Source organism: Pongo pygmaeus, chromosome 5, assembly GCF_028885625.2.
Source record: "Pongo pygmaeus isolate AG05252 chromosome 5, NHGRI_mPonPyg2-v2.0_pri, whole genome shotgun sequence".
NCBI lineage: Eukaryota > Metazoa > Chordata > Mammalia > Primates > Hominidae > Pongo > Pongo pygmaeus.
This window is the reverse complement of record NC_072378.2, coordinates 118,635,300-118,657,589: the sequence shown is the minus strand read 5'-3', so window position 1 is coordinate 118,657,589 and position 22,290 is coordinate 118,635,300. Positions and strand designations below refer to the sequence as shown.

Sequence of the window (22,290 nt, the reverse complement as noted above, 5' to 3'; positions counted from 1 at the left end):
TTCTGACAAAGTTGTGTCTGAGACGTCATTGCTGGATTATGAATAAGACCTCTCAGTAAGGAGTTGGATTTTTCCTTTTAAAGTACAGTACTTTAATTAGGGTAAATATAAACCTATTTAAAATCACTTTTCACCTGTAAGTACAGTAGATGGTAAAAGGCCATTTACTCTATTACGTATCCATATTTAGAAAATCCAATCTGAAAGTATGCTGACTTGTTTCAGATAAAAGGATAATAATAATTTACTCATTTTGAGGAAGTCTTTTTGAAAAGCTTGTGCTGGGCTGGGCGCAGTGGCTCATGCCTGTAATCCCAGCACTTTGGGAGGCCGAGGCAGGCAGATCACCTTAAGTCAGGAGTTCGAGACCAGCCTGCCCAACATGGCAAAGCCCTGTCTCTACTAAAAATACAAAAAGTTAGCCCGGAGTGCTGGCGGGCGCCTGGAATCCCTGCTACTCGGGAGGCTGAGGCAGGAGAGTCACTTGAACCCAGGAGGCAGAGATTGCAGTGAGCTGAGATCTTGCCACTGCACTCCAGCCTAGGTGACAAGCTAAAACTGCCTCTCAAAAAAAAAAAAAAAAAAAAAAAAGCTTGTGCTATGAAACCATGTTCAGATTTTTCTTTTGGCATTTTGCATTTTACCTCATTCTCTTTTGTCTGTTAATTGTAACTAATTTGACCATCTTTTTTCTTTCCAGATCATTCAACTTCAAGTGGCACATTATCTTTTAAGCCTAGTCAATCATTGATTACTCTTCCTACTGCCCATGTGATGCCGTCTAATTCCAGCGCTTCAATTTCCAAACATAGGGAATCATTGACACCAGATGGCTCAAAATGGAGTACAAGCCTCATGCAAACATTGGGAAATCACAGTAGGGGGGAGCAGGACTCTTCACTAGACATGAAGGACTTCCGGCCACTTCGGAAATGGTCATCTTTATCCAAACTCACTGCCCCGGATAACTGTGGCCAGGGTGGCACTGTATGCAGAGAAGAGTCAAGGAATGGTTTGGAGAAGATAGGGAGGGCTAAGGCTTTAACATCACAACTGAGGACAATTGGGCCTAGCTGTTTACATGATAGTATGGAGATGCTTAAGTTAGAGGACAAGGAAATAAATAAAAAACGGTCATCAACTCTGGACTGCAAGTATAAATTTGAGAGCTGTAGCAAGGAGGACTTTAGAGCCTCTTCCTCTACTCTTAGGAGACAAACTGTAGACATGACATATAGTGCCTTACCTGAAAGCAAGCCCATTATGACAAGCTCAGAGGCTTTTGAACCTCCAAAATATTTAATGCTTGGTCAACAGGCAGTAGGTGGAGTTCCCATTCAGCCTTCCGTAAGGACTCAGATGTGGCTTACAGAGCAGCTGCGGACAAATCCTTTGGAAGGTAGAAATACAGAGGATTCTTACAGTTTAGCTCCTTGGCAACAGCAGCAAGTTGAAGACTTTCGACAAGGAAGTGAAACACCAATGCAGGTAAGGCGCAAAATCTAGTGTTTCCACCCTCCAGTGGATGTTATGAGTACAGTAGCACACTTGCAGTAAGCATATAACAAGTGTCCACAGATTGTTTTGCTTTTCCTTTTCCCTGCAAGTTAATAGGCAGAAATGTTACAAACCCAAAAAGTGTTGTTGATAAACAAAACTTACAAAGCATTTGAGACTAATTAACATGAAAATCTGAAAACCTTGTACCTAGCTTGTTCTTTCCTTTTCATTTGTTAAATGGGCATAAAAATAAAGCAAAACATACTCAATCTAAAGAAACTTGGAAACAGAAACAAAAAAGCTAGCATAGGTATAATAGAAAGAGCATCAACTTGGCCATACAAGGTCTTAGATTTTGTGTCTGGTTCTGTTAGATTTAGAACCTGGATGATTTTTTCACTTAATTTCTCTGGGCCTCAGTTTCTTCATCTGTACAATGAGAAGGTGGAACTATAGTCATTTGTAAAGTTTTGGTGATACATGATGTATTTAGGTTTATAAATCAGATGTACTTTTTTTTAAAAAGATTATGTGTCAAGGCATTCATTAATCAGTTTATAGAGAGCACTTTATGATATCATATATAAAGAAAAATAGTATACAGCCCCCAGTTGGTCTAGGGAATAGCATGTAAATGTGTAAATTTCTTAATCTGGGAATATTTCTATTCCAAGACAATTTTCTGTGGCTTGTTTTAACAAGGAAACTAATTTTCTCATATAAGTCCTGTCATCTGTTTTTTATCATTAGAATTTTCTGAAACAAATTAATTCCATAAAAAATTGCAAATTTTCCCTAGAGTAAAAATGTAAAATTGCTATTCATTACTACTACTAATAAAAACAAATAGAATAAATGAACATAGGCTATGAAAGGATAAGGAAATCACTTGTCCAGGAACCTCACAAATATGAGTATGATCTCAAAACATAGAACCCTAACATGCTACATTCATAGGAGAACCCTTAACATATCGCATGTGCCTTCTTTATTCTTATTTTAGATACAGTTCTCATAATTTTGATTACGTATGTAAACAACACAATCAAAAGAGAAGAATCATTATGATTGAATTAGAAATTTGCGATTTATCCATTCGAGTGATTAAAAATATGAAACCTAATTTTTCAAATACTATCAAGTTTTAGTTTTCAAATGTTTGTCATTATAGGAAAACAGAGATCAGGCAGTTGTTTCTCCAGCTGGTGTCTTTACACAGAATTGGAGCTGTTCAGTGGGGCTGAGTATACTATTCCAAGCTAGAGCAGGTGTGATAGAGATAATTGGGCAAATTTCAAGGAGTAAATACTGATACATGCTTTTTATTCTGCTTGGACAAACCTCTGGTTTAAACAAGGTGTTTTTCTTAGCCTCAAAGCAATGCAGAGGAGGGTAGGGAGGTTGGGGACACACTGTTGAGAAAAATTTGTTTTTAAATCTTTCTAGTGCATAGTAGAGAGAGAAGGCAGCTAAAGAGCAAAATTTGCATATACCCTGGAAAGCCCTACTTCTTGATTAACTTTATTTGGGATGGTCTCTTTATAGTGCTTTTAAGTTTTGAGGTAGAAAGATGAATTCAGGTAAAGAAAACTAGACAAACTAAGTTGTAATCATAAATGACTGCTTCCCTTCTAATTTCCTCCTTAGAAAACTACAGAAAAAAAGTTGTTAAATACCTTCTTGGAGCCTTCAAGTAGTATTCTCTTTATTTTAAAAGCTTTCATCATAGTTGTTTCTTAAAAGCCTCTTTGAAACATTGACTTCTGGCCAGGCACTGTAGCTCACGCCTGTAATCCCAGCAATTACAGGAGGGAGGCCAAGGCAGGAGAATTGCCTGAGTCCAGGAGTTTGAGACTAGCCTGGGCAACATGGCCAGACCCCGTCTCTAAAAAGGAAAAAAGATAAAAATCATAGAAACACTGATTTTCTTTTAGTCTAATTTTTACATAAAGAGAACCTTAATAAGGACCAGGCCATTTGATAAATTGTGATTTGCAAGCACAACTCCTAAACACTCACCATGAAAAAACAATATTTTTACAACTAAGAAAAGGAATTTGGCTGAAAGTCATAATCTAGTAAAACCATAGATTTATATGTTATAGAATTCTGTAGCTTTCACGGTATTTTATCTCATTTGATCCTCACAGCTCTCCACTCCCCAGGTTAATTTGTAACATTGAAGGTTTGCTCTTCCTAGGACTTAGTCCAGAATAATTATTGAGCCAGCCACACATTCTTATGTGTATGTTGTTCCTTGATTTCCACGGTTTTCTGCTAAATCATCAAGAGTGCAGGAGTGTAGTACTCTGAAGCATTTTCCTTTGTGAATGAAAAGAAGTCATTATGCCCTCAGATGGTTTATGATAGACGGCTCCATGTGTAATGCCCACCGCTAGTCTTTGACTTTTTCCTCTGTAGTACATCACACTTGTGCTGCCCACCCACTGCAACCCCTAAGCTGCCTGACTCTGTAAGGACTATGACAGAGGAGAAAAACAGTCTGGTCTTCTTTTTGGGAAGAATACTTCCTTTTCCATGGCCCCCTTGAGTTCCTTTTCTTGGGGAAGGTAGGGTGGAAGGGATGGAGGATAAACACTTCTACACGTAACGGCAGTATCCATTTGGATTCCGGTAAGCCCGTGATGGATCTCCCAGACAGTAGTGAAATAATAGTAGCCTCTTTATTGATGAAATTGTTTATCCTTTTTTCCCTAGGATGTTTCTGAACTTCAAGTGGCAGTCATTAAAAAGATGAAATTTTGTGCCTATTTAGTCATAAGGGTGTTTGAACAGTTATGGTATTGGCACCTATACATATTTTACTGGAGATTTTCCCTTGTATAAACAAAAAATTTGGACCAAGCATGGTAGCTCACCCCTGTAATCCCAGCATTTTGGGAAGCTGATGGGGGGGCGGATAGCTTGAGGATAGGAGTTTGGGACCAGCCTGGGCAATGAGACCCCATCTGTACAAAAAATAAAAAGAATTAGCCATATATGATGATGTGCCCCTGTAGTGCCAGCTACTTGGGAACCAAGGTTGGAGAATCCTTTGCACCCCAAGAGTTCAAGGCTGCAGTGTGCAATGATCATGTGACTGCATTCCAGCCTGCATGACAGAGTAACACCGTCTCTTGATTAAAAAAAAAAAAAATTTATAAAATGAGTTAAAGTAAAATGACTTGTTTTTTGTCTAACATGAAATAATAATGAAAAAGTTTTATTTATAACTTGAGAGTGTTTAATGTATTCTGTTACGTCCTGTGAAAAGAAAGTTTTCTTATTTTTGTACCCTGTTCTGTCTTTAATTTTTTAACTGTTTGAGATAATTTATATATTCAAAGATATGGACACTGTGACACTGCCTACATTAGGATATGACACATTCATTAGGTAGTTAAAAAGGACTTTTATATACATGTTTTAATGAATAAAATTAGTAATGTGCTTGACTTTTTTCATCTGTCAAGTTTTCTATGTAATATTAGCATAAAATCTCTGGACATTTTGAAGTGTGCTGTTACTTAGCAGAAGAGCAGATCTTTTTTGAAAATTTATTATAGTCCTACTTTGCCAGAAGACTCAAAAATAATCAAAAGATAAATAATCTCTATGTAGTAGCAATTCGTTATCTTATATATGTCTGCCCTCTTGTGTGTCTGTACTTGTGCATCTTGATTTTGTTTTATTTGGGTGAAGTCACCAAAAAAACCCCTGTAAAATCAAAACTATAATTAGAATGTTTTATCATTAGTATCAATTGTAAGTGTATTATAGAGCAGCCCCACTGAGTTTTCAAGAACATTCATTTTAATATAGTGATTCTGATTTGCATTAAACAAATATATATTCTTATCCAATTAAAATATAAAAGGCAACATTAAGCATTTTAAAATTGTTTTTAGTACCCTGTAAATTAAGATAAGAACTTATTCTATAGTAGAACATATTTGAGCATTTAGTATATTAAATTTTAAAATTGTTTTCTTATATCTTATTCTTTATACTTTATGATGAAGAATAATTATTTAAAGAGTTTATTCTACTTTATAATTTGAGTTATAGTATAGTATTCTGTAATCCTCACAGAATAAGATTTTAATTTCTATCAAAGAATGAAGAACAAAAAAATTAGTTATTTCTGTTTACTGAGAAAAATATTGTAACAAACAGCATAATCAAAGGAATATGACTAATCAGTTCAAATTTTTCACTTGTTTTTAAGACTAGGGATACTTTTTGTATTGGTAATTTACTAAAACCAGTGAGATGAGTGTATCACCTGTTGTTTATAAGCTTCCTACTTGTTTTTAGGGATTTCCAGCTTGTAGATGAGGCGTCACTTAAGAAATCTCTGCCCTTCTGTTCTTCAGATATCCCTGAACCAAACACTTTCCACTCCCCATCTCTAGTATCTCTCATGGGTTCAGAAAATTTAATAGTGTCTCCTTCACTATTGAGTTAGCAACACTTGTGTAAGAAACCAAGGTCAATATTGATGTTACATATTCTTTTAGTAACCATGTTTTAGAAGATATGGTTAATTACACATCCTCTACTCTTTTAATAATAGTTATATTAGTAACATGTCTTCAACTGAAATTAAAATTGTTGGATTATGCAGTATAGGTGTAAACTATTTTAGACTTAATTTTAAACTATAGTCAAATTACCAAAGTTTGGTGAATATATTTTCCAGCACTAAATTTTACTTCAGTTGTTTTATGAGTTATTAGAAGATATTCTGAAATGGTCAGAGGAGAAATTGAAAATTTATTCATCAAGAAAATAATTATAAATAGCATAGCTGGATCTATAATTTAGCTCAGTAGAGTGGACTACAAAATAGATGCTTACCATTTGGTTGATAGATGAAGAAAAATAGCTGTATCCTATTACAGTTGACCCTTGAACAACAAGGGCTTGAATTGCAAGGGTCCACTTATGCATGAATATTCTTTTCCCCCACTCCCCACACCCCTAAGACAAGACTGCAAGACCAACCCCTTCTCTTCCTCCCCATCTTTCTCCTCCTCTGCTTACTCAATGTGAAGACAATGAGAATGAAGACTTTTATGTTGACCCACTTCCATTTAATGAATAGTAAATATATTTTCTCTTTCTTACGATTTTCTAAATAACATTTTCTCTAGCTTGCTTTATTGTAGGAATATAGTGTCTAATACATATAACATGCAAAATATGTGTTAATTTACTGTTTATGTTATCAGTAAGGTTTATGGTCAATAGTAGGCTATTAGGTAGTTAAGATTTTGCGGACCCACGGATTGTCAGCTTCCCTAACCCCCATGTTCAAGGGTCAGCTGTAGATGTAATAGATGGGCCAACAAGTTCATTTCAAAATATAATCTAATAATTAGTTAATATTTGGAGAGAGAATTCATATATTTTTTTAAATACTTGAGATAATATATTTTTCTGTCACTGGAAATCTTTTATTTTCCTTGCCTGCATTGGATGTTAGGTTGGAATGGAAGACAACTTGTAAAATCATTCTGAAGTCTTAAGGTTTCATGATTCCAAAGATGTAGTCTGGTAAGCTGGGTAACTCTAGCTCAGATAATTCACTACAGTGCCTTAAATGAAGATTAGATTCTATTCTGTTAGTATATTAGTGATATGACTAATCTCACTGTCACATATTAACCACCAATTCTCATCTGTTGTTCATATGTCTTAGAACAGATGTATGATTTACCTACATGTACTAGATCTTTGAAAAAATTACTTAAGAGGAATTTTATTATGTAAGAGTATGGCCTTACTTTTCCATGCTTGATTTTCATCAACTTTAAAAGATGTTAATGTGGCATAGAAAAAATACAATTTCTGTTTTAGAATGTAGATTCTGATAGTTACTACAAATAGTTCTTTATAAGATAACAGATGTGAGGAGTCAGTGGACTATTTTGAATAATGACACTTCATTTGTGTTATTAGTTTGATACTTGGTGAAGACCTGAAAAATACTTAGTATTAAAGAAGATTTTACAGTGTAATATAAATTATATTCACCTCAAAAGAGTAAAGATAATGCTTTATATATGAAGTGAACTTGTTGGCAGTGCAGCTTCAAAACTAAACTCTTCATCTTCAGAAAAGATTTGGGATAGAAATTTGTGAGCCATGTTGCATTTTATACACTTATTTTAAAGTTAATTTTTGAAAATAAAGCCCTTTTCATGTTTACAGGATCCAGCAGATGAATACATATGCTAACAATAAGTTTTAGTCTTAATCTTGACCTTTTCACAAAGAAACTCTTCTACTCAGGAAGTGGTCTGTCATACAGTATTGTTTTCCCGTCTGCATGGGATGACAGATTTTAAGCTGATGTGGCAAGCTGCAGATCTAGAGGTTCTAGCAGAACTTCAGAGAAGCATCACGATGATACAGATCAGCAAGAGACATATTAAGATGAGACAGAAATTGATAAATAGATTCTGTAGATTTTGACGTGCTTGTTGAGGCATTTCAATGGTTGAGGCTCTTCTTATAGCTGAGCGAGTGAGGTATTGGACTTTCTCCATGATACCAGCAGGAGAGGAAGTCTGAAGTTTTAAGTGGTTGAGAGAAAGATAAAAAGCTGGCAGCCAAATATGAGATAACTGTCTTCTTTTAGGTAGCCTGGAATGTAAAAATAATAAATGGATTAGAATCATATATGTAACTTATTCTCAGAACAAAAAATACAATTTTGCATTAATTCATCTTCCTCAGCACTATTGTTATTTATAACATCGTGTTTCTATAGTCTCTCTCTCTCTGTGTGTGTGTGTGTGTGTATGTGTGTGTGTATGTGCATGTGTTTCTGTGTGTCTGTCTTTCTCTCCTTTTTTGATGGGGCACACCATGACGGTCTCATTTGTGTTAGGAGTAGTAACTTTAGTCTGCCTTTTTCTCCCAAATTTACTACAAGTATTGGAGTAATCCTCAATGTCATCCGTAAGTTCCTGGAAACCGTGACTTTATGCAAAACAACATATAACAAAACCATTTTTACCCTAGGCTGATTGATGTAAACAAGAGTTAAGTTCCTGTAGCATATTTCTGGTCACAAAAACATCACCGAACTTCTCAATAAAGACCCCAAACCCTTCTAATATTAAACGTTGTGAGAAATATGAACTATGTATACATTTAAGAAAGATTAATAAAAACCAGATAGGCCAGGTGCAGTGGCTCACGCCTGTAATCCCAACACTTTGGGAGGCCAAGGCGGGCAGATCCCCTGAGGTCAGGAGTTTGAGACCAGCCTGGCCAACATGGTGAAACCCTGTCTCTACTAAAAATATAAAAATTAGCTAGGCTGGTGGCATGTGCCTGTAATCCTAGCTACTCGGGAGGATCGCTGGAACCCAGGAGGCAGGGGTTGCAGTGAGCCCAGATCATGCCACTGTACTCCAGCCTGGGTGACAGAGCAAAACTCTGTCTCAGGAAAAAAAAAAAAAAAAAAAAGCCAACAAAGATAATTACCCAGTATTTGGTGAATCAGTGAGTAACAGTGGTTGTGGTGGTCAATTAAAAACATGGAATCAATGTTTGAGAAATGGAAATTGTCAGGAGCACATCCAGCTCCATGCAGATCAAAAACAATTCAAATATGGTGGGATCTCTGAGTGCTTTTGTGCCATAGCATTTATTGTCATGCATTTGTATGATCACCCTAGACTTTACCAATTTTTATTTGATAATAATTTGTATTCATCCTTTCATTCATTTTTCAACCCTCTTATTCTGGTTTGGGGTGCTGGTGGCTGGAGCCAATCCCAGCAGCTCAAGGAGGGAGGAACCCACCTTGGATAGGAGGCCACTCCATCACAGGATACACTCATGTACACACTCACACTCAACCCAGGACAACTTAAACACGCCAGTGAACCTAATGTGCACTGTTTTGGGATATGGGAGGAAACGAGAGTCCCACAGATGTGGGGAGAACATGCACGCTCCACACATACTTAAATGTTATAATAAAATTACATAGAAAGAAATGATGTCATTTGAGGACCTGCTGTATTTGGTTTAAGGTACAGCTTGTTTTGGGTTATTCTTTTGGGTAAAAGTTCTAACATATAGTTTCTTTAAATCTGTTACTCTGTAGATGTAATTGGTTTGATCAGTCACTGTATTAATAGCTCCAGAGCCAATCTCATAAAAAGGAAATGCATACAAGAAATTGTTCCCTGGATCTTAATTTTAATCTGAAATAAAATAGTGTTAAATGGGAAGTGTTTTACCAAAAATATAGATTCAAATTATCATTCCTTTTTATGATTTCATAGTTTTATAGAATGTTATCTTAAGTAACATTTTAATAAGATTTGATGTTAAGTACTGAAGACTATCAAGCTTGGAACGCATAGTAATTATTATTATCTCACTACCACAGACATATCCTATTTACAGACTTCTACTTAGTAGTAGTTTCCATCATGCCTTCTTTCAGAGATCCCACAAGCTATTGCTGCCTGTGGGGTCTATACTTTGATGATTAATAAAATAAGGATTTATATGTCATTACAGAAAAATTATATATAGACTGAAAATTAACTGTATTAACTGTCCAGAGATAATCGTTATTAACACTTGGGGACATTTTGTTTTCAATCAGGATCCTTCTGTGTCAATTTTGAAATAAGAAAAATTAAAAACGGAGTAAAAAAAAGTCAATAATTAACTGCCAGACATAGTGACTGTTAACATTTGTTGATATATTATTGTTAACATATTACTACCTTACCCCAGGTGTAAGATTTTATTTTCTCCTAAGTCTTTTTATACATCCCATAAAAGCCCATTTCAACCTGTTAGCCCATTCCTGAGAGAGGAAAGTGCTGAAGGCAACAGAAGGAAGTACTGAAAGAATGGCAAAGGGTAAGGTAAGTATCAGGCATGGCTAGTTAGAACCCGGCATTTACTTTTACAAAGAAACCAATATGGTTTATGGTGTTTAGATTCTGTAGTGTTCAATAGTTCAACTTGGGTCTATTATATTCTGAATTATATAGTAGACTGGGCATTTTTGGCTTGAAACTCTGTCCCCCTTCATAATATTGGTCTGTAGCAAGGAGTTCCAAACACCCAACTTCTATCAAATTTTCTTTCCTTAAAGAGTTGTTTAACAACCTGTATTTTTCTAGCATATATTCTTCATTGTCTAAACAGGTGGCTAAAGGCTGTTATTTAGGTTGTCTATAACACTTCTACTTAGAAAATAGCAGCTTATAAAAGCAGAACTACCGTTCGACCCAACAATCCCATTACTGGGTATATATCCAGAGGAATATAAATCTTTCTGCCATAAAAAACATACACGCATGAATGTTCATTGTAGCACTATTCACAATAGCAAAGACATGAACCGGCCTAAGTGCCCATCAGTGACAGACTGGATAGAGAAAATGTGGTACATATACACCATGCAGTACTATGCAGCCATGAAAAAGAATGGTATCATGTCTTTAGTGGGAACATGGATGGAGCTGGAGGTCATTATCCCTAGCAAACCAACATAGGAAAAGAAAGCCAAATACCACATGTTCTCACTTACAGGTGGGAGCGAGATGATAAGAACTTATGAACACAAAGACGGAAACAACAGATGCTGGGGTCTACTTGAGCAGGGAGGATGGGAGGAGGGAGAGGAGCAGAAAACTGTTGGGTACTGGGCTTAATACCGGGGTGATGAAGTAATACATACAACAAGCTCCCCATGACATGTGTTTACCTATGTAACAAACCTTCACACATACCCCCAAACTTAAAACAAAAGTTAAAAATAACATAACAGCTTAAACTTGACATATATTTAATGACTTTTGTTTGAATTCTTCACATAAAATATAAATAGATTTTCTTTTGCTCTTTATTGAGATTCATCTTTTAAGTTGCTTCTGTTGATATTTGCTTATTGTAGATCTAGTGGATTGGAAAATTATGGGAAGATTTTATTTATATTTGAGTAGTCAGTTTTTTTGTTTTTTTTTTTTGAGACAGAGTCTTGCTGTGTTGCCCAGGCTGGAGTGCAGTGGCGCGATATCGGCTCACTGCAAGCTCCACCTCCCGGGTTCACGCCATTCTCCTGCCTTAGCCTCCCGAGTAGCTGGGACTACAGGTGCCTGCCACCACGCCTGACTAATTTTTTTGTATTTTTAGTAGGGACGGGGTTTCACCGTGTTAGCCAGGATGGTCTCGATCTTCTGACCTCGTGATCCACCCGCCTCAGCCTCCCAAAGTGCTGGGATTGCAGGCGTGAGCCACTGCGCCTGGCTGAGTAGTCACCTTTTATGAAGATGTGTAGCAGAATACAGTTAAGAAAGGAATAATAATTAGACTTGGTAATTCCTATTTGAACATATGGTTTTGTGAGGTTTTTGGGCTTAAATGGTCTTAAAAGGTCAGAAATTTAAAAAATTGCTTTGAGACAAAACATGGGAAAGGAGGGAGTTGGCCAGGAGTTTATCATGAAGCATATACAGGAGTCATCCCCTACGTTGACACTGATAAGTTGTACTTCAGTCACATGAAACATGTCACCTTTCCATAAATACTCCATTCCCTTTTGTGATTTTGTTCTTTGCACATGTTGTTCTATCTCTGCCTGGAATGTGTTCTCCACCTTTTGATTGTCTGCCATGCAAGCTTCAGTTGATTCTTAAGGTTCAGTTTAAATATCACTTCCTAGTGAAACCTTTCATTAGTTATTAAGGTGGAATTGGTTGTCACCTCTGCTGGTTTTTAATAGGGCTTTAGTGTTATCCATATGAGGATATCTGTCAGATTATAGCACAATTTCAATTTACATGTTTGTATCCCCAACTAGACATAGTTTCTGAAGTAAAGAAACTGTGTGTTCATTTAATATCCTCGTACTTAGTGCATAATTGGTATGCTTCAATAAATCACTAAAGTTAAATAAGGGATTTTTATGACTAAAACTATTAGAAAATTGTTAATAAAAAATAATGCTGTGGGCAGGGCATGGTGGCTCACATCTATAATTCCAACACTTTGGGAGGCCTAGGTGGGAGGAATGTTTGAGCCCAGGAGTTCGAGACCAGCTTGGGCAACATAATGAGACCTCATCTCATTTTTAATTAATTAATTGTTTTTATGAATGGATGAATGAATGACCGACAGGGTCTTGCTCTGTCACCCAGGCTGGAGTGCAGTTGTGCAATTGTGGCTCACTGCACCTCAACTTCCCAGGCTCTAGCGATCTGCCTGCCTCAGCCTCCTGAGTAGCTGGGATCACAGGTATGCGCCACCATGCCTGGATAATTTTTGTATTTTTGGTAGGGACAGGGTTTCACTGTGCTGCACAGGCTGGTCTCAAACTCCTGAGCTCAGGTAATTCCTGGGATTACAAGTGTGAATCACCATGCCTGGCCCTCATTTTTAATAATAAGTTAAAAAATTTTAAAAATAATGCTGTGATTGACAGATTAACTAGTTCTAATAACAATTTGTTAGTTGAACATGTAAGCTGTAATATTTTCCTCAAGTCTCTTTCTATCACAGATAAGAAAAATGAGGCTTAGAGGATTCACCTAAATTAATGGTCACCTGATTAACACAGTATTAACCTGAACTAGGCTTTGTATAAGTGGGTTTTTAGTATTTGTGAAATACAGAGATATGCCCTAAAGAGATGAGCTCTTTACTGTTAAAAGCATAATTAACATACTTTAAAGATGATCTTATAATCCTATAACAGCTAACTTATTGAAAAAGAAGAGTTTGTTTCTGGAAACAAATTGGGTGTAAAGGAGATGACCAAAAATAGTATCCTGTTTCTTGTCAGATTTAGAAATATGCCGTAATCCTAAAGTTATTTGTAACTACTTTATAATTTTATGCCTAAACTGAAAACAAATCTGCTTTACATGCTAAAATGTTAATGATATACATTTAATTTATTGGGCTCAATTTTTTACAATTATAATCTGAAATGTGTGGAATCCTAGTTCTACTGAATGCCAACATTTGTATGATGATAATTAGGCCAGATTTTACCGATAGAAGATGGGGCTTCCTGTCATACGCTGAGAATTGAAAACCTTTGTGTGAGAACAGCAGAATCCTATTTTTGGTGTTGTCTGTGACCTTTACTACATTATAATTTATGGCATGGTTGTCAGATGTTTATCATTCTCTTCTCTGCACTGACCTGACAACCACTAAATGAGTTTCCTTTTTTTTTTTTCAAAGCTGTTTAATAGACTAATTTTTCGATGGAAAGCATACAAAAATAGTTTAGTTTTATTTTCATGTTATCTGATCTTTTTAGAGCATTCTGTTAGTCTAATCATATATAGTTTTGGGATATTCTGAACTTGTATATGGCCTAAACAACCATGGAAACTGAAGTTACTCTCCACCCTCTTATTAAAAGAATGACAAGATATATATAAATTGGTTGTTTTGACACAAGAGTGGTATTCATTTATAGATGAATTTTAAAATCAAATTGTCTTCTAGGCCCTAGAATCGAGAGTATTGAAAACATGAAAGGTACTTGTTAGGAGTTTGGGTGTAGAAATGCTAGACTCCTGTCTCTTGAGTTGCATGTCAGAGGCAGAAAAGTATCCACAGAGTATCTTATGTCTGTGGATCCATGATTACTCTACTTTTTAGGGGAATGAGAAGAATAAAAATAAAGAATTCTTTACTATTCTTTGTGGGGTTTATAAATCCTTTGGTTGTCGTCCTTTCTTCAAGAAAAGTAACACTGGAAATTAAAAAAAAAATCAAGTTCAAGATAGTATTCTGTTTTTTTTTTTTTGAGGTGGAAGAAAGAAATAGAAAAGCCATTAGGCAACTCTAATCTTTTGACTAATGTCATATACCATGTTAGGCAACATGTTTGGTGGAAGCTACTATATATCAACTCCTTCAGGAGTCATTACTTTGTCTGCAGTGAGTCCTGTTTTAGCAATATAATATCAGATGCATTCTTGTGCGGAAGGAACCTCAATAGTCTTCTGAAAACTTTTGGTGGCCTGCTTTATGACTTGCTAGACAATTGATACTTTAATGATGTTGTATATGCTGAGCATTAATCTCCATCTATACTTTAAGCATGTTCACTTCTTGCAGAACTTCTCAAACTTCAGTATTTTTGGTGGTATTCCTTTTGCTGAAATAATAAATTTCTGGGATTCTTTATGTTTGTAGAATTTAGAATTTTGCTTCTCTCCTTTTATTTTTGTTTATTCTTTTAGTAAACATGGGAGTACTGAAGCAATACTTTATTAAATTGAATTCAAGTAATATCTAAGGCTACAGTCTGATATACTCTAGGATTTTTTTTCATCTAATTGGTTTAGAAGATTAGAATTTTCTATAGATTGAATTTGAATAAACAGGACTTGTCTATATTTGGATTATTTGGAATTTTATTTTATTTTTCTACTACTTTCTGGCATTTCCACAGATAAGCCGTAAGTGAATGTGTATACACCCTTTTTTGGACTTGTGGTAATAAATTAGGACAGTTCATCATTAGATTTATGATGAATCTGTTGGCTTACAAAAGTTCACTCCAGTGGAGTCATTTTCCTTTTGAGATTGCCTAATACTAAACTTGGACATTCTATTTGAAGTTACTTTGTGGTAGCAACGTTCCAGAGCTTTGTTGGTCCAGACTGGCTGTTTGAAAGAATCTTCAAGCTGCTTCTGTCTGGTTATGAAAAGAATTGTATATGCATAAAATTCGATATATTTTCACTCCTAAATTGACCCATAATGAAGTGCTCCTCATGTTAAAGCTCTGTCTTGAGGAGAATTCATTAAACAACAGCACAGAGAGACTTTTCTCTCTGAAATTGACAATTTAGCTTATTGCTGTTGCTATATTGTCTGTAGGTTTGCCTTCATTATTGTTTTTTTTAAATATTGAAACAATGCTTTACAAGTTTATTTACAAGTAAAATATTCTTAACCCTGTAGGAGTTGGAACTTCAGAATCTTTTCTTGGGGAAGAGAATATGGGGAGGTAGTATTGAGAAAGTCTTAAGGAAAAATGAATGCCACTTAATAAATATACCCCCTGTTAATGTGAGTGAGTTGGTCAACCTTTTTTTTTGGGCAGCGGACGGGGGTTGAAAACTAAAGATGGAGTACCTTTTCAAAGGCACTAGAGGTCCTCAGTTGACTATGAGTATGCTCTACATCCAGGCTTCATTTTCATGTGTTTATTTGGTAACACATGCTTCAGAATTACTCTGGGTAAGAACTTTGAAATTATACAAAGAGACTACTTGATTCTAGGGAACCTAGAATAAAGTATCGAAATGTGATTTTTGTGAAAGTTTTGAGGAGATGTTAACTTGGATTTTAGGTATCAGATGAATTGAAGGCATGAATATTTTAGCAATGAAACAAATAAAAGGAAACTTTGATTGATTGGGGTGTGTTTTTTTTTTTTAAAGTCTGTGCAGTTAGTTTGAATTTTGCCTTCCAGGAGGTATTGCTTAATGACTAAGGACATCTGTAATTTTCGTATATTTCTGGTTTTGAAAATGATCAGTAGAATATAATTTAGACTATTAAGAATGTAATGCCTATGCATAAATTGAATTTAAATGAAATGGAATGGCTTTTAATTAAAATAGAAGTTTGTATTCTCTGAATTTGCCTTTTGCCTTTTAGAGTATCATTTACAGTATTTGGGGGCTTTCAAATTTGGTTTGTCAGTGTCATTATTTACTTTAAGCCATGCTGATCAGTATATAGAGAATGTGCATGTGGCTTAGTGACAAAACCTAAACTTCTGCCAAGGTTTCCCTGTTTTCTTAGTTCTGTGATCTTGAGCAGTTCACCTTTTTGCATCTTTCCTAAATTGTAGAATAGGGATGCAGTATCAAATATATAATTAAGAGGACCAAATGAAATATTTGTGTACACGAGTATATTAGGAAATTGTTCTTTAAGAATAAAAAAGAAGTGTTCATTGGCCCTCCTCATTTCTGGGATTGGTAATATGTTGTCTAATTTAGAGAGGTAACTAGACTTTAAATTTAAGTTTTTTAATTAAAAATTTAATATATTACATAATTTAATGTTACACGTGTAATGAGTACATTAAAACATTAAAATACATTAAAATTTTCTGAAACTATTGTATTTATGCAATATTTTCTTATTGTTTCTTAATCTCACTAATTAAAGATATGATTATATACCCAAATGCGATTATTTTCCTTTATGCCTACTAAAATACAAATAAAATGGATTTGATATTTGAGTTTTAGGAAATGATAGTGCCGTCACGCCTTTTAGTAAAGCAAGTACTCTGGCTCTTTCATGTGTTTTTAAAACTTAATGCTTCTTAATTTAAACATTTTTCATATTCCATTTGATTTCATCTAACACTTTTTTTAGCACTTACTTTTAAACCACATGTCTTCATAAACAAAGACAATACTTAACTTGCACCTTAAGGTATAGATCAACAAGTTGGGACATAATGTATGGTACTACCACATTATATTTGAAATTTTAACAGTCTCTGTAACTGTAATTTGTATTAACTGAGACATACTAGTGAGCTAAGGGTAACTTTAATATAATTTCTGCTCTATCCAGAAGTATGTGTACTTTTTAGAGCAATATGTGATATAGTGAAATTCTGATACAATAAAATAACTCATGAACACCCAATTTGAAGTATGAGAATGTAATTTGATAGATATTTGAATAAAAATGCACAAATAAGCATATAAGACACCTACAGTGAATGACTTTTATGTAATATCAAAGGAAAAATATGAGTATAGAGATATGGAGACACAATTAGGATACTTCAGTGGTAGACAAAAATTATGTTTTTGTATGTCTTAAGGAAAGCTGCTTACAGAATTACAAAGTTCTTATTTGTAGTGAGCAATAGAATTAACATTTGTCATAGGAATTGAGAATTTTAGAGATAAATTTTATTTTAACATATATATGAAATATGAAAATCAAAATAAATAGAATATGTGTAATTTTCTGTATGCCCTGACAGAGATCTAAGAATGAGGAAATGTTTCATTTACTAAATTGAGGATTGTAACATAAAGAATAGGGTAGAATTCAAACAGAAGTCATGAAATTGATTGTGGCATCTCCATTCCTGGCATTTATTTTATTTTCTCCTTTCTTTCTAAATCCGAGAGAGGAAATGGAGTACCACTGGATGATAATAACTTGACAAAACTATAGGTATTAATAGGCAGAAATCCATCTAATCAAATTTGTGTGAAAATAAGATACTTAAGAATATTCGTGTGTCAAAATAACTTTTTAAAGTGTCAAATTATTCTCTAACATCAGATTTTTATGTGTTTGTGAAAATTGTTTTAAAATTTCTAAACTTCTTTATTATACAATATTGAATTTAATATCAGTAACTCTATTAACAGCATGGAAGTTTTAGGAATGTTAAAAGTTGACTGGACTTTAGAGGGGAAACATCCTCAAGGGCACTTTAAAAGTAGCTTGTATTATATATTCTTAAACTCCATTTCATTATTATTCACTGTATGAAATTATGATAATATTGGAATAGGCATGCTGATAATGTGCATGTTGTAGTCAAATGACTATTCATATTAGTTCAGATGTAAATAGCTCAGTTCTGCACTGTTTCTCAGCAGAGCAATAAATAACAAAATTAAGTCATTGTTTTTGCATGGAGAAATTAACCACTACTACCAAATATGGTAACATAATTGGAAGATTTTTTAATTGGCAGAAATTCACATTTGAAAAGCAAAATAAAAGTGAAAGTTAAATTTAAATGACAAACCAGTAACCAGGATCAAAGATGAATATGACCTTTTTCATTTCAAAGTTGTCTCATTTTTACTGTCACTAAATGGATAAGCATTTATAAATTTAAGCACTTTGTCATGTCATTTTATTGCCTAAGTTTGAACTGATATTCATAAAATTAACTCATTTTAAAAGTTCAGATTATAGAAATTATAGGAATTAAGAATTATATAAAGTAAGAATTACCAAAGTCAGTGAAATCTGTTTCTTACCTTGGCTGCTGTGATCATCACAATATAGAGTATTGTGTTGTATGAAGTCTTACGGGTGTTTAGCTGGGGAGTTTTCTGACTCTGTCACCCGGTTTATGGGAACAGTTGCAGTAGGTGGAGGAGAAAAAGTGTTCTAGGGAGGTCTTATGATGTCACATAGGAATTCTGAAGTTTCGATTGGTTAGCCACAGTCTCAGTCTTATCACAACCAAACTTTAGAACTTCTTACTTTAGGTATGGAAAAGTCATTAACACTTTGTGCTTTATCTTTTGTTTTTAATTTAAAACAGTATATGGCAGATAAATGAAAAAAATAAGTAAATTTGAGGTGGTGGAAAGCTTTTGTTAAAGATTCATGCATCTTCAGGCTTAGAGATAATTGAATATTAATGGTGAAGATGTTGAAGAGCTAAAATAGTTACTACAGGAATTTTAATTATGAGAAAAATAAACACAGGTATAAGCAAAACAACTTTCATTGAATTCTTGCTGCTGTTGCTTTAATACGTGTCTTCATAATGTTAGCTTTTAGTGAAAGTGAAATATTTTTACACAATCAAATTTTATACCTGTTTTCTTATTTTGTTCTTGTTCTTGTGTGTATGGGAGAAGGAGTATGAGAAAATCAGGCTAATTGCTTTTCGTTTTAAAAAATTATTTTTATCTTACAGTTAAAGAACTAATAAATGTATTTAATTCATTTGTGTTTTCTTCAATTAGTTTAACAATATATTTGTGAATAGTAATACTTATATTTAAACTGATACATATAACCCCCCCAAAATAGCAATATGCTACTTTAAGTATTTAAGATTTTTTAAAAACAATTGCATTAAATTATTACACAATCTTACCAAATTTTTTATAAACTGATGCAGTATTAAGGGCAACTTTATAGCAAAAAAGAAATAATTACAGATTCCAAATCAGTTACATCTCAGTTAATGAGGCTTTATAGGTTTGATGTGTTGAAATTTAAGTTTTGTAATGTTTTTGAAAGGATGTGCCTCATTTAATCTAGCAGTTGCTTTCCTGAAAATTACTACACAAATGAGATGCTAGTAAGTGAGATGATATTTTGAACTTCCTAGAACAGTTTATCTTACAGTAGAACTGGGGAAATAATTTTTTTGTAAAGCCGGGCATCATTCTCCTCTTCTCTGTTTATCTAATTTGTTGTCTTACATGTTAGATTTACTTAAGTCACCACACTTGAAAATATTAATTCTTAAATCTCTTCTTTAATTTTAGAAGAGGTACTTGTAATTTTTAATTTTTTAAATGCTTATGACAGAGTGAACTTAGCCCACTTCACTTTCTTATGGGTAACTAAAATGTGTAGCAGCAGCTGCTTATGTGCCCTTAAATGGAAATGATCTTGGCTTCTTCCAAAGAAAGAAAATCCATCTCTAGAGCAAATCATTTGATATTTAAAGAGTCAGCTTAAAACTAACTGAAAAATAATATTTTAGCAAAGATATTCTGTGGACATTGCCAAGGGAAAATTTACAACTTAAAAGTAAAACCCAAGTTAAGGAAATTGCAGAATAATGTTTGATACTTTTCTCAGTGCTACAACCATTTTTCTTTCAATCCTTACATAATGAGGATGGATCTCTCAGTACTATCAGTTACCAGTGATGATTGATAATACAAAACCTAGAAGCCTAACGAGGTTTACAGTAATTTGTCAGAGATAACCAACTGCTAAAGAACAGACAGGATTCAAATCCAGATCTGTCTGTTTATAATTCCTAATCTATTGGCATGTTGTGGGAAAAAATTATAATTTGAATATAGCTATCATTAGAGTAGCATATAGTAACTAAGAAATTTTAAAGATGTAAATAGATGCATTCTTGAGCACTGTTAATAGTTTTAGAAAGTCTGCTTTGTCTATCAGTTACACATTCATTTGAAATTTAGGTGATAGATCATTGTTCTGAGAACTTCTCATTCTAAGAAAATAGAATTAGTAATACTTAGTTGGATAAACCAAGAAGCTGCCGTAGACTGAATAAAATATGCCCTAGTTACCACATGTTTATAAGTTTACTTAAAAAGTATACATAGGCATATACACACCTTAGAAGGATACTAACAGCTGTGTGTGACACAGTTGGAAAATGGATTCAAAAATTTACTTTTTAGATTGGTACAAGAGTGGGGAGTTTTTGTGTTTACCTTGTTCCTTTGGGTTAGCTAGTGAAGATGACGATGATGGTGATGATCCCACGTGGAACTCTAGGAAGTATTATATTTTAGTTTTAACTGAACGTTATTTTTAATTGCCCAAACAGAAAGTTGTTTAATAGGAGTATTAATGAGTTATAGTGTTATCAGTAGAGTGTTCCCCAATGATTCCTCAGCTAGAGGCTGGAAAATTTTTTTGAGGTGCTTTGTCACAGTCTTCATTTGGAGTCACACTATAGTTTGAATGTATTTTTGGTCACATGACTTTATACAAATAACTTTCCTAAGCAGCCTAATCTGTGGAATAGTATTTGTGACGGTTTAATGACATGAAGTGTACATGGTGATTATCAGAGATCCTGCAACAGTGTTCATTTAGTGTTAGTACTTATTTTCTTTTTTCCTTTAGAAGGTGGATTCTTAAGGGTAAACTATCTTTGAACTTGGATGGGAAAATAATTACAAATTTATTTTTACTAAGCTCTAAATGAAATTTAGTATTTCTTCAGTTTTAACTGAATCATGGCTTCATATCTTTACTTTTGTTTTTATATAGTTTTGTAGCATTTTAAATGTATTCCTCAAAAGTATTACTAATTTTTTTTTGGGGCGGGGGACGGCGGAGTCTCACTCTGTTACTCAGCCCCGAGTGAATGGTGCAATCTCAGCTCACTGCAACCTCTGCCTCTCGGGTTCAAGCGATTCTCCTGCCTCAGCCTCCCAAGTAGCTGAGACTACAGGTGTGTGTCACCACGCCCAGCTAATTTTTGTATTTTTAGTAGAGAGGGGGTTTCACCTTATTGCCCAGGCTGGTCTCAAACTCCTGACCTCGTGATCTGCCCACCTCGGCCTCCCAAAGTGCTGGGATTACAGGTGTGAGCTACCGCACCCAGCTGTATTACTGACTTTTCGTGAAGGATACTGTGATGTATGTAGTAATCTTCTACATTGAGTATTTAAACTCCAGTCTGTAGTGGTGTATCCGGAGGGCAAAGAAGCTTCAAAATAGAATCGGTTTTTGGAAATTTTTGACCAGAAGTTAATTTAAGTGATGACTAAATTAAAACATTTTAATATTTAGACAGATATACAGTAAAATGCAAGCTTTGAATCAATTTTTGTAATGTTCACAATACATCAAAGATAAGGAGCTTTTTTTAGATTAGATCTCCTAGACACCCAGGAGGAAGATTTTACCTAGCTCTTGAGGGTACTTGAGGGTTTGATAATTACTGCCTTAAATTTTAAAGCTACGTAGGGAAGGACTGGTTCAAAAAACATCTAAGCAAAACTGCGAATGAGAATAGTGGTCTGAGATTGAGAGGATGGAAATTCTCTCCCTAGGGCAATAGGGAAGAGAAAATAAGATTTACTCATCAACTGGGTTTGGGGGGCTGTTAATATAACCCAGTGATAAAGTAACCTATAAAGCTTAGGGGTCATTTTGGGGCGGTAGGTTCACTTTTCACTTGATTTGCCAGATAATCTGGAGACCCAAACATTTTATTTTTTCATAAATATCTGAATTCTGGGCAAATTC

The 22,290-nt window shown here is 34.5% G+C and overlaps 2 protein-coding genes across 6 annotated transcripts in view; one reads left to right on the top strand and one right to left on the bottom strand.

Moving 5' to 3' along the window:
* The window catches only part of CEP85L (centrosomal protein 85 like), a 253,552-nt gene that overhangs the window by 140,475 nt on the left and 90,787 nt on the right, over positions 1–22,290 (top strand). For all 5 annotated transcript variants that reach the window (XM_054493076.2, XM_054493078.2, XM_054493079.2 and 2 more), the window contains one exon: positions 701–1,488. In XM_054493076.2, coding sequence (XP_054349051.1) covers positions 701–1,488 — 788 coding nt within the window. The remainder of the gene's footprint in view (positions 1–700; positions 1,489–22,290) is intronic.
* PLN (phospholamban) lies at positions 5,635–18,661 on the bottom strand. Its single transcript, XM_054493082.2, has 2 exons — positions 18,558–18,661; positions 5,635–8,151 (listed from the first exon to the last, which is right to left on the bottom strand). Exon 2 carries the CDS (start codon positions 8,052–8,054, stop codon positions 7,896–7,898), a length of 159 nt encoding a protein of 52 aa, XP_054349057.1. The 5' UTR covers positions 8,055–8,151; positions 18,558–18,661; the 3' UTR covers positions 5,635–7,895.